General features: G+C 34.6%; 2 protein-coding genes across 2 annotated transcripts; one reads left to right on the top strand and one right to left on the bottom strand.

The window, feature by feature from the left end:
- The first annotated feature begins 986 nt into the window (after positions 1-986).
- Positions 987-5,880, top strand: LOC146908400 (thioredoxin H9-like). The gene is made up of 5 exons (XM_085723549.1): positions 987-1,127; positions 2,341-2,444; positions 3,471-3,593; positions 4,614-4,736; positions 5,430-5,880. Exons 2-5 carry the CDS (start codon positions 2,424-2,426, stop codon positions 5,580-5,582), a joined length of 420 nt encoding a protein of 139 aa, XP_085579675.1. The 5' UTR covers positions 987-1,127; positions 2,341-2,423; the 3' UTR covers positions 5,583-5,880.
- Positions 5,881-9,860: 3,980 nt separating this feature from the next.
- Positions 9,861-13,272, bottom strand: FER (Malectin/receptor-like protein kinase family protein). Its single transcript, XM_085723210.1, has one exon. It carries the CDS (start codon positions 12,781-12,783, stop codon positions 10,084-10,086), a length of 2,700 nt encoding a protein of 899 aa, XP_085579336.1. The 5' UTR covers positions 12,784-13,272; the 3' UTR covers positions 9,861-10,083.
- Between the last annotated feature and the right edge of the window lie 343 nt (positions 13,273-13,615).

The following is a 13,615-nucleotide window of genomic DNA, read 5'->3' as shown; positions in this document are numbered from 1 at the left end:
GGCAAGACTCAAAAGGGCTTAGATGGAAAACAATTTTTTTTTCAAGGTCAAGAATTGATACCTCCATTGGTGATTTATGAAGAAGAAATAATGAGAAGTAAAGAAAAATTATCGATGGAAATTGGAACCTCTTGATAAAAAAATAATAATAAATTATGGATGGAAATTGGAGCCAACAAAAGTTCACCACTTCAGTTTATTCAAAAGAAATAAAATGGTGTGTTTTTTTTCTTTTCTTTTTGAAAGATAAAATTGTATGGTTTTAAAGGACTAAATCGTGTTACGTGTGTGATTTTTGTGAGAAAAAAAATGAGACTTCACTTTAATTTCAAACAAGAAATTCGATCTCCTGCTCTCCTACAATTATTTTTTAAAGGTAATGAGCAATACTTTTTTTAATTTTTTTTCAAATTACTCTATTTTATTATTTAATTATTTTTATTAAAAAAATATAATTTTACTTTCTTAATTTTTTAAATTAAAATTTACCATTTCTCTTTAGAGTAAAACTCAAATTTGATCATTCACAATATTCTTGCGGTCCAATTTATTTTCCGACAAAAAATAATATCCATATTAATTCTTGACATTTGACAAATTAACCTTTATATTATAATGAGCCAAAAACTAACCTGTCTTATGTATAAAAATATCAAGTTAAAGATTAAATTAAATCATGAAAAAATTGTGAAGAATCAAGTTGAATCTTGTCTCTTTTCATTATTTAATCTTTTTGACAACAACTTGTTTTTACCATTGTGGAAATTTTACTTGTTTTGACTCAATCTTTTTCACCATTGTTGTATTCTAGAGTTATAAATAGTTAGACAGATAAAGATACCCGACAAAGAACAAAAGACATCATCACATCACATACCAAAACTTGTTTAAACACAATTTATTGTACTTGTACTAGATTGCTTATGTTACAAGAACCTATTTTTCAGTAAAAAATAACAAATAGTACTACATTTTTGTGTTTAACCACAACACAATTATTATTGTTATTCACGCAAACCACAATACTACTTTATCTTCTCTTCTCCAAGCACGAGGTCCACTGTATTTGTATCCTTCTGTCTTTACTTTCACAATCTCTTCAATTCTTTCTGTTTCACCTCAAATCGGTACGTTTTGTTTTTCATTCTTCTCTTTTATTCTAGCACCCTCACACCTTAGTTTTCAATTTGATTTTCTATGTTTTATTTATTTATTTTTTGATGGGGTTGTTTATATTGATGGAAAGTTTGCAACTTTAATTTTCAGAAGTTGAAATCATGTTATTGTTATTGCAAATTAGCTGATTCCATATATTACTGTTTTGTTGTTTTTTTCCTTTTCTTGTTTCTCAGCAACCAAAGAAATTTTCTGATCACAATTTGTATCCAAATATTGGGAGTTTTTAATGTACCCCATTTGGAATTTATTTACTTTGATTTGCATTTTTTGGAGTACTTGTGTTATGTCTTAAGGTAATCTTTGGAGTGTTTTTTTTTTTGTTGGTCTTAACCATCTGGTTACTAAGGGAAAGAGGTCTTGTAATCTGGAGTTGTGTCGAGAGGTAAATAAAGTAGGGTTAAAGATTGTTTCAACGGTTCCTTTGTCGGGGTATCCGTGTGCAAGTTTGAGAAATAAACCAGCTTTAGTAAACAAGTTAATTTCAACTTGTACAGAAAGTTGTTGTTTAGGGAAGTTATTGTTTAAGGAACTCATAAATTATTGTAAGATTCTTTTAATATCTCTTTATTCGTTTCGTAACCTAAGCCCGGAAAAAAGAAAAACGACAGAAGAATCGAATGTGGGGTAGTAATCCCCATAACGTCAGCTAACAGTAAATGCCTAATATGAGTCGGACAAGACTCATAAAACATGAAATTTTCATCCAAAGAGCGGCCAAGATTGGCTAACGCATATGCACAATGATTTCTTTATCCGTTTCTTGAGAAGTTTATCCAATCTGGTTTGGAGTAATTTTTATCTACTCACATTTTCACTTCAACAAAGACACCCTCTTCTATGATCGAGGGGGAATGAACGGTGTTGTTTTTTGAGTCTTTAACTTGACAATTGTTGAGAATGCATGAATGTTATTCTTTCTAAATATTTTCCTTCCCCTGCTTGATTTTGCACCTTCAGAAATGTAAGGAAATAATTTCTGATATACGGCTAAGTTAACATTTATTGGAGTGCACTTTTTTTATATTGTTGAATTTTCGCTTTTCCTGTTCTTCTAGGCTCATAACGCGCTAATTAAGTGTTGCATGATGTATATATTTATTGATCAATCTCTAACTTTGCTATTGTTTTCTATAATATCTCTTATGTTCTGGTGGACTTCAGGGAATTTGTTCTGCTGAAATAGGCGGTCTTTCGTAGGCTTCTTTTCATTAAAGTTTACAAGTTAGCGGCTTTCAAATATTTATATGGGGAATTGCTTGGCTAAGGTAAGAATATTTGGATACGTCAGACATACTATTTACTGTTATTGATCATTAAAAGTTAAGGTTTGAGGCCTTTCTTATGTTCTCTCTGATAAATTGTACATATAAGATCACTCTATAAGCAAAGGTCATGATTTTTTCCTTAAGTGTGTAGTGTGTTTCTCCTTTGGTAGAATCGACGCATGAGGAAAGACAGCTGTTGTGACTTTGAACTGATAGTCTTTTACCGCGCCGTCTTTTTGTGGCAAAAACTTATTTATTTGCTAGCCAAATAGAGAGTAACTTTTACATCTACAGCTTGCCTTTGCGTATTGTGTTGTATGCGACCAGTAGCAGATAAATTAAACAGTTATAGTAAAAGCAAGAATAGAGAAACAAATATAACAGAATGCAGAAACTAATGAAAACTATGTAGGAATTAGAAAGGAGAGATTATTTTAGGTCTGCCAATTGTTCTAATTCATCTAAGTATTAGTCAATAACTTCCAGTTCAAATTACACTGCCTAGGTAACTGGCGAAAAGAGTTATTAATTGTATCTGATAAATATCTGTTTGTAAGATAAAGATCATGTTCGAGAAAGAAAAAAGAAAAAGCGAAACATTCAAACTAATTTGCTGTAGTGTTCTCATTTTCTTCACTTATTCCCCCTCACCCCTAAACCTCCTCCCCTTCATCTTTTAATGGTGATAAACGGCTAATCATCGACTTACAGATAGTTCTCATTACATATCTTTTCGCCATCCATATTCCTTCTCTTAACTGATATTGCAGTGATTTTGACCTGTGAAAACCTATTAATTCAGTATGATGCAACAATCCCTAATCTGTAACTAGAAGTAATTTCTTCTGTCAGCCTCTATCCGTGATATTTCTGTTCCTAACCACTTTTGGTTTACTGAAAGGAAATCAAGGAATAATGGAAAAAGCGTGTAGGTGTATTGTAGCTCTTAATGTTTGCTTTCATCTATCTTCGTCATTCATCGATGAATCAATTGACAAAAAAATTTCATGTTTTTAATGATTGTAGTCTCGGGATGGGGATAATGATTCTGATCAACATGTGGAGTTTGCTGCCGGGAATGTGGCACTTATTACCACCAAAGAAGCTTGGGACCAAAAGTTGGAAGAAGCAAGGAAGGATGGCAAAATTGTAAGTTTCACTTTGACCTAGTTTTTAATATGCAGTACAATAAAATTGAAGGCCTATTTCCATTTTGCTGTGTTGTTTGGATGAATCATTTAAACCTTTGCCACAATTTACCGCACATTTGTGTCTCCGTATTCAGTAAGATCTGTATTTTCAAAACCGCCATAATCTTGTTAGGAATTTTTTGGTGGTATAACTACAGAAAGAATTCTACATTTGAAAGACGCGTGACTTTGAGTCAGTTTGGATAAACTTCTCAAGAAGTACTTGCGATAAAAACAAATAATACAAAAATCTAGCATTAACTATGAGTTTTTTGACAAGTCGTTATTGTATAAGTTGAGATTAACTTCGGCATCTTAATTCTTTTTGAAAACTCTCTCATTTAACTACGTAAAGATTTATATTAAGAATTTTTGCGGACTGAAGGTCCATAACTTATTTAATTGTAAAGTTCTTTCAAGCTAGAAGTGGATCTGAATTAGGCCAGTGTCTCTTTTTTTTTTTTTTTGACATGATTTTTCTCTGCCCAATCTATTGGTGGTGTAGATATAGGGTCTGTTTGAATCGACTTATTTGAGCTTATCTAGACTTTACTGGCATAAGGACATGTGATACTGTTTGGTAGAGCTTATGGAAACAACTTATTATATGTCCATAATTTATCCAGGATAGCTTATGGAAACAGCTTATATGAAAACAATTTGACTTCTTCTGATCTTTTGTTTAGGAAACATTTTTTAGATAAGCACTTATAAGATAAATGTTTATGTTATAAGTGCTTAAGTAAACTGTTTATCCAAACAAGGCCATATTAGCGGTAATTGGTAGTTAGTATTCTCTTTCACTCTGACATGATTTCTGAGACACTATGAACTGACCTCCCTCATTTGGTCAAAATGTATAATTTATTGACTGCAGATTTTCCAGCATATATTTTCCTTAACTTTATCTTACTTTTTATGCTATATAATTTATTTTCTTTGGGTACAATTGCTACTACTAAAGCTCCATGTTCAACAGGTGATTGCAAATTTCAGCGCAGTGTGGTGCGGGCCTTGCAAGGTGATTGCGCCATATTACTGCGAGATGTCCGAGAAATACACATCTATGATGTTCCTATTAGTTGATGTGGATGAACTAACTGTAAGTAGTGAAGTTATAAATTTTCATGAGCACTCCCCTTAAATATGGGACAAACATCTTCATATGCAAATATATTATCATATATCAAATCTTTGGCTTATATTCACTTTAGGTCCCCTTATTTTTGTCGATCCACTATTTTGGTCACCTCCATTTCTAAAGCCGAAAATATTCTCCCAATTTTTAAAATTTCTAAATTTTTCTCCACCTCTGAATTGTTTGCTGATATATCTTGTCGAATAATGAGCCGACAGGTCACTGGGATATTAACAGTACATGTTCTTTGGGAGATCTGATTTTTGTATGGAAAAGAAATTATTAATCATTGGGTTTTATAAACTCTAATCAGGTCTTATCTTTATTCAACGTGGGACTTGAATTTATCCCCGTAATCAGATTTCATCCACATGCATTGTCACATCACTCACTGACTTGCCAACTCATTATTCAACTTGACACGTCGGCAAATATAAGTCTCAAATTCAGTGGTAGAGAAAATTTATGATATTTTTAATAATCGGAGGACTATATTTTCAGAATTAGAAATAAGGGGACTGAAATTGTGAATCATTAAAGGGGACTAAATCTTTTGGATGATCATTTACTTTGTAGTTTGTTCATGGTGTGGTAAGTGTAATTGGTTATATGTCATGTGGCAACACATGTGATTGAACATGGTTTTGTATGTTGCAGGACTTCAGCACTTCATGGGACATCAAAGCCACACCCACTTTCTTCTTTCTTAAAGATGGACAACAACTTGACAAGCTTGTTGGAGCCAACAAGCCAGAGCTTGAGAAGAAACTTGTTGCCATTGCTGATTCAGTTCCTCAGAATAAGCAGTGACTTGTTTTATTCATGTTTGTAGATGCTTCGGCTTTTCTTCCCTCACAAGTCGCAAATTCTTGACCATGAGTGCTTCTAAACGTTTTGCCGTTAGTGTCTTTGAATTATTTTTTTACTTGGATGTAAATATAAAACATTTCAACTGAATGTCTCTGATTCAAAGTTATGTTGTAGTTAAAAAAGCATGCTGTGCAAATATAAAATTTGTTCTGCATTATTGTCTAAGAAAAAGTGGTGGTTACATGGAATCAATTAACTTATGATTTAAGTGGTAAAGAGTTTGATTCTTTTGTGTAAATGGGTTTTGCAATCCCCTTGAATATGGTGGTTACATTTTTTTTTATCATTTTTCCATACATTCCATTGGTCCAACAATGGGTGATCTATTTATAGAAAAATGTTCTAAACAGAAAGATTTTACTAATTTGAGTGCAATATTAATATGTTTTTCAACCGGTCTTTCAATTATATAATCTAATTAATACGACTAGCATCCTTCACTTCGAAAAGAACAGCCCTCATCTGCTGCAGGAGCGACAATGTTCATGTCTGCCCTCCTCATATTTCTACCACCTCTTTGTGGATGCAATGGGTATCTTGCTTACTAGAACTTATTTTCTTTTCTCTGCTTTTTGAAGACCATCTCAAAAAAAAAAAAAAAACTTTACTTTAACAGTGACTACATCAATACTTAAAAAATGGTAATTTTTAGTAAAAGTATTTTCTCCTTTTTTTATTTATATCATTTTTATAACGTGTAAAATAATCAGATGGATTATTCATTGTAAGACGGATGAAGTGATATGTAAGGGACTAAGTTACTACCCATAAAAAATGTAAGAGACTAATTTGAGACAAAAATTCAACGAAATATATTAAGACAAAATGTGGCCTATCCTGCACAAGATGTGCTGAAATAGAACACAAAAAGTTAATTGCAAAGGTTAAGGATGAAGCCACCAGTCGTGACAAGTATAAGCAAAGTTAATAGTCTTTGCCTTTAACCACGGAAATGATATCAACTTAACTTTATCGAGCAAATGACAAGACTCGACTTCCTTACTATTGAAAATCATGTTATTCCTTTCCTTCCAAATTATCCAGACACAAGCAAACCAAATCAGCTGCAAAACATTCTTGATAGAACGGGGTAAGCCACCTAACTGACCAAACTGCACAAAATAATCGGTAACCGTAGCTGGTACAACCGAAGAGAAACCTAGCCATCTATAAATAAGTTGGCAGAAACTCCAAAAGTGATAACAACTCAAAAAAAGATGATTAGTTGATTCCTCGGAGCCGCATCCAGTAACACAAACATTTTGTTCTGATTGATTAATGTCACATCTTCGTAAGTTGTCTCTTGTTGGTAAACGAATGCGGAATAAACGCAAAGCAAATACAAACACCTTTAAAGGCACTTGTTTATGCCACGTAAACCAATCCCACCCCTCAAGGTCGTCTACAACTGTGAACATATGATACACGCCGCTGACCGAATACCCCTTATTGTTTTAATAGTAGAATAACCAATTTTAAGAAAAAGGAGCAAATCTAAAACTTTGAATTGTTATCGGGGTTTGTCTATCAAATTTGCACATGATAGAAACACTTATTATTAAACCTCTTGAGTAGCTTTTCACACAAAAGAAGAGTTTTGGCCCCTCAATAGATTTGGATATCAAACTAGTCACATGGAATGTGTACTTCCATACAAGAAAAAGAAACCACATTTCTAAAAAAACCACACATGATTCTAAGTGTGTACTGTGAACATGAACAGATTATTTTTATCTGAAAGTACACCTCTAAACACCACTAAAATTGTCTTCTTTTTTATTTTTAATAATTGTGTACATCCTAAGTATTCAAACAATTAATTCAATTTTTTAAATAAAAAAAAAACTAGTCAATAAATTGGTTGGCCCAATTGCAAGGCTTTCTCAACAAACTCTCGAAGCATCTCATTATGTCTATTACTGAGTTTTTCATTTATACCAAAATTTGTGTTCATTTTCGTTTTATAAAATATTATTATTGAATTTGTGTATAAAATAATTTAAAGGTTTTGACAAAAATGTCAAATCATTTTTTTTGAAGAAATAACAAAAATGTCAAATCATAATCCATTTTTATCTGGGAAGATTGTATAAAAAAATGACAAAAAGTAGTATTTATGAAGACTATAGTTTTCCAAACCACATGGTTAACAAAGTTAGTGGTGGACTTTATGCAATACAGCCTAGCATTTGCTCCGTATGTTTGTTGCATCACACACTCGTCATTTTCCATCCCCCTTCTCTTGACAAAAGTAAAAGCAAGGTTTCACATTGGAATGAAATTAATTTGGTCACGACTTTTAAAGTAATTTATAATACACCTCTAAAATAAAGTTACATATAATACAATATAACACATTTTTTCTAAACTAATCTCTACTTCAAGTCTCAACCAATTTTTTTATATACAAATTCAATAATAATATTTTAAATTATTTGATAACAAATTCATTTATTTGTCAAAAAAGATACATCTTCATTTAAAAATGTTCATGTATTTTACTTTGTTAAACCTCAAAGGCATAATTTTACTAAAATCAGAATGACATACCATGATTCTATGAAACCTTAATTCAAACATACATTTAATTGTTCCAAATAACACACCCACCCACCTTATGTCATGTTTGTTAATGCAACTTCATTGAGACAATAACATAAACTTTACACCTCCAGCTAATTCAAATAACGCAAATTAATTTATCATAAGCCAGATCAACTTCGCTGTGAATTTAATGATTTTCTTGACCAGTACTACATATGTTTAATTTGGTAACCCTCTATAATAAAAGCTAAGATACACAACACAATGAATAAACAAACAAATAATACATAAGTGTCACATTCATAATATGAATGATTCATCAATGGAGTAGGACCCTTTCCTCATTTTTATTCCCTATATATATCTTTTTCTTATATGTACAAAATGTCTACCTGTTGACAACCTATACATGAAAACAAAAGTTGAGGAAAGCTCTTCCTCTCCAACACTTCCACACGTCTTGCTGAGTGCTTACCCTCAATCCTCATAAGTCATATCCTATATATTCGAGATATTTATATATATTTTTTTTTAAGAAGCTAAAAAGCTAAATTAGGCCACCTAAATTGACACCGGAGAGAATCGAGAGTGCTTACCCTCAATCCTCATAAGTCATATCCTATATATTCGAGATATTTATATATATTTTTTAAGAAGCTAAAAAGCTAAATTAGGCCACCGGAGAGAATCTAAAAAGCTAAATTAGGCCACCGGAGAGAATCGATTTTTAAGAAGCTAAAAAGCTAAATTAGGCCACCGGAGAGAATCTAAAAAGCTAAATTAGGCCACCGGAGAGAATCGAACTTGAGACTTCAAGGAGGAGTACACTCCCAGATCTCAAGCCAATACAACTGAGCCAACCCACATGGGTTAGATATTTATAATTCTTATATCTATATCTATATCTATATCAATAATAAAATAAATTGCTTAATATGTGGTTAAATGACACATATCTTCCCTAAAATAGTTGTTATACATCTAAAATACCTTGTCTTGTCCACCTCTGGTCTATAGACTAGATTAATTTTTCCTCAATCACACGCATTCTCTTTATTTTGTAAAAATAAAAAGGAATACGAGTAAGAAAAACTGAGCCATTTCAATAAACTTGGGAGGTGAGTGTATACTGCTGATGATCAAGAATCAAGATATCCAGTTCATTGCATGAATGTGAAGCATACTTCTTTTTTTTGTACACCAAGTGTGAAGCATGCTTTCTTTAGTGCTAAAGAAGTAAATGATCTAATAATTTACAACATAAAAATTGTGATAAATAAAAACACCTCAGTTTATTAACATAAGAAAATAGATGTTAAAGTTATGTTTAAAAATATGTGTTAAAACCAACGTGACCCATGCAACAACTCGAGTACCCAATTAGTTCTAAAAAAGGGAGCGAGACATGGCTCCGGGTTCCCAGTTACAGAAGAAGCACATATTTACACGCAGTAAACAATCTCAACCATTAATACTAGATCAGACGACTAAGATTACACTAACAAAACTAGTTTTCAACAATCTCAATCGATATGGCCAAGATTGTAAACTGCGCAATATAGATACTGCAACAATTGGATTTCCAGCGAGACAACTGTAACCATTGTCTTGTAGGTCTAATGAATCATGGTGGAACCCCTTTGGTTTCCAAAGATTAAGATTACAACAGCCTCGTTAAAAAACATTTGCTCTTTAATCTTTTATGTTCACATATTACAACTTATACTCATAATAATGAATCAGAAATAATATTACAAAAGGAATAATAATTATAATTATAATTATAATAGTAGGAAAATTAACAAGTAAAGTTCAGATTTGCTTAAAGAAGATTGCACTACCCAACTTGCGTGTTTGACCGTGTAATGTAAGGAATTCTTGCTAGATGGTTGAAACCTTAACGTCCTTTTGGATTCATGATCTGTGAAAACACAGCACTAGGAGTTAACCCATCAGAGTCTTCACTAGCCAAGCTTCTACCTCCAATGCTCATCGACATGCCACTGCTTTTGGAGTCGGTCACATTACCATCATAACCTGGTAACACATCCACGCCCTTCTTTCCTTTAGAATCTGCAAACAATGGCTCATCTTCACCGCATATTCCTCCGAAACCGTTGCCACTCTCCTCCGCACTTTCTTGCAGCTGCAAAGCGAATTCAAGGTTCCACAAGACATCACCCATGGATGGCCTTTCAATGCCTTGGTCATTTACACACTTCATTGCGGTCTCGGCGAACTTCTTAAAACATTCCGGAGCAATCTTGCCCTTCAGATAAGGATCAGTGATTTGGTCAAGAATGCCTTTCTTGTAGCAATGAGCTGCCCACTCAGCTAGACTCACTTGCTCCTTAGCAAGTGTTGGGTTCAAAGCCGGGCGAGCACAAAGTACCTCGAATAGAACCACACCAAATGAGTACACATCGGATTTGTCGGTCAGTTGTTGCCTCCTAAAGTATTCTGGATCCAAGTAACCAAAACTACCCTTTACCACGGTACTTACATGAGTATTATCCAATGTAGGACCTGTTTTAGACAATCCAAAATCAGAAACCTTGGCCACCCACTTCTCATCTAGTAAAATGTTTGTAGTCTTCACATCACGGTGGATGATGGTATATTTAGCACCGGTGTGAAGATAGTGTAGACCTCGAGCAGCTCCAATGCATATCTCAAGCCTTTGCTTCCATGGAAGTGGAGGTTTCTGGGTCTTGTATAGATGCTCCCTGAGTGTTCCATATGCCATATGATCATAGACAAGGATCATTTCGGTGTTCTCTTCACAGTATCCGATCAATGAAACAAGGTGCCGGTGACGAAGTTTGGAGAGCATTTCAATTTCAGTTTGGAATTCGTGCACACCCTGCTCAGAGAGTGGATTCCCACGTTTAATTGCAACTTTGGTTGACCCGCCATCAATTTCTCCTTTGTAAACCTTGCCAAATCCTCCCACACCAAGAATCAAAGATTCGTCAAAGTTGTTTGTAGCAGCCTTGATTTCAGCAAATGAGAAATGACGACAAAGGTTTGATGGAAGAGTGGAAGTGTAACTTCCAGTTGTGTTCGTCTTGGCAGAAGCTGCAGAGTGTGAATTACCGTAAAGAGAAAGTGGAAGCCAGCCAGACGGCCCTTCACTTGTACTAGAATCTTTTCCATTCCTACGGCGACGAGATGTGCCAAAAGCAAATAGCCCAATCAAAAGTAGTAAAGCAACTCCTCCACCAATACCTCCAGCAATGATTCCTGTATGACTCTTGGATTTACTAGATTTCCTAGCCAATGACGGATCAATTAAGTCTTGCACCTGGGGAGGAGGAGGGTTGGTCCCTGCCAGATTACCTTTACTATCACTGATTTTGAATATTTCTACTCCATTCAAGATTGCATCATAGTAATTGGGCTTAGAAGTTGCATCTGGATGCAGCGCAAGCCACAGGTCCTGCTGCGGTGGCCCAGTGGGAGCAAATACAACATAATCTTTATGCACCGGAACCCCATTTGAATGTGGAAGGTCAAAACTACCTGCCCAGGCAATAACATCAGCCCCATCCTCAGCAGTTTGATTACCGAGGAATATATCGAACACTCTTTGATTGACCTTGGTTATAGTTGTCGTGCCCTCACAAAAGTGAAGTCTCACAAGATAGGAAAACCCAGAATCAATTGAGAAAATCCAAGTCAAGTTCCAATTCAAGCTGATATTGCCATTCGGACCCATCGATCTGGCCGTCATGTAAACATCGGAAGGAGCAATATAAGATGGTGTTCCCGGAGGATACTCAAGCTTCACTTCTGGATCAGCAGTCTCGGTAACTCCAAATGCAGCCCCAAAAATGTAACGCACATCATCGGTCCATGACCTAAACATGCCAGTATCTTTGGAAGGCGAAATATCATTCCCACCCACGTTTAACCTATAAACATTCTCAAGTGCAGTGCTGTTGTCAATGGTGAAGGGAGTACCCGTACCAACAATCATGGTGGTTCCATCAGTAGAAGTATAAATATCAGGCATGGACACAACCTCAATCCCATTTACAAATGCATAGGCTTTAGATGCATTGGCAGATGGAGTAAAAGTCACATTCAAGGTTCCTTCATCAACATGAATGCAATATTCCTTCACAATGTAATCATAATTCAAACCCAAAGCAGTCTCAGAAACACTGAAATTCCTAAGCACGGTGTATGATTGCGCTGTCACACCAAACCGCGCATCGGATGCATTAAGCCCACCATACGAAGCCGAATAAAAGTACAACCGTAGGAACTTCCAACCGGAAGCCACTGGAAAACTATAGGTATACGGCGATTGAAAAACACGCGCCGTCATAAACGGAATCTGTGGAACTGCAGGATCTTGAGTTGCAGCCTGTGATGTGGTGGATTTTACAGCTGATGAACCAAATTTTGAACCATTATCAGTGGTCCATTCACGGCCATCAGGATCAGTACTAACAGCAGGACCGCCACAATTCAGCAGGATTTTATCAGTTGGCTTAAAATCCGCTGCTAGAACAAGCTCAATAGCTAACACTAAGAACACAAACAGTGGAACACAAACAAAGTATTTGTTCATGTTCCTCATCATGACCATGAAACACAACAAGTCCAAAACCACAAAATAAACAAAACCCTTGTTTTGTTTTTTGTTTCTAGCTTATTACAATTACAATCTAAGCAAACCCAGAATTGTAAAACAAAGAAAGAGGCTAAATTTGATAAAAAGATCTGATTTTTAGAACACCCAGATCAGGAAAGTAAATAGGGGGGTTATGATGAAATTGGTCAAAGGCTCCAAATTCAGCAAGGGAAAATGATGAGGTGGATTTAGAGTTAAGAGGAGATTGTTTGAAGAAAGAAAAGTGTGGAATAATGAAGGTGAAGATGGTGTGAAGGAAGAAAAAGTGCGGTGGAAGAAAGAGAAGGGGTTTTACCTTATGCCATGGGAAGAAAGATGAGCTGAAAAAGGAAGCAACTTGGTGAGTCAAAGAGGAGAGATCTTGTTGTGTATGTAGGGTTGGATTAGAGTTGCTAGTTGCAGTTGCCAGTTGGAGACCAGAGAGAGAAAAATTGTTGAAGAAGGTGATGGAGTGAGAAAGTTGCAGAAACAAATAGATAAATGCTGCATCCAAGTTGTAACTCACTAACTTGTAAGAGAAAATGCTAAATTCAATAACCACAAAAAGTTAAAAAAATATTAATAATACAAATTAATTCACCTAACAAAAATTGACTTAAAAGGCATCATGCACTAAATCATTAACAAAAAAAAAAAAGAGATTAATTTTACATTGAGATCTAATAGAATTCACCATTTACAGATTAGCTCACTAACTTGTAATATAATCAATTTCATCTTAATGAGCATAGTTTAGTGAACAATGACGTTGCAATGAAGAGGAGTTGAGGTTCAAACCATAGATTCT

This window comes from Medicago sativa, chromosome 7, assembly GCF_051527215.1.
Source record: "Medicago sativa cultivar Bolivia chromosome 7, Bolivia_mono, whole genome shotgun sequence".
Taxonomy (NCBI): domain Eukaryota; kingdom Viridiplantae; phylum Streptophyta; class Magnoliopsida; order Fabales; family Fabaceae; genus Medicago; species Medicago sativa.
The sequence above is the reverse complement of the archived record's forward strand: the minus strand, read 5'-3'. Positions and strand labels throughout refer to the sequence as shown.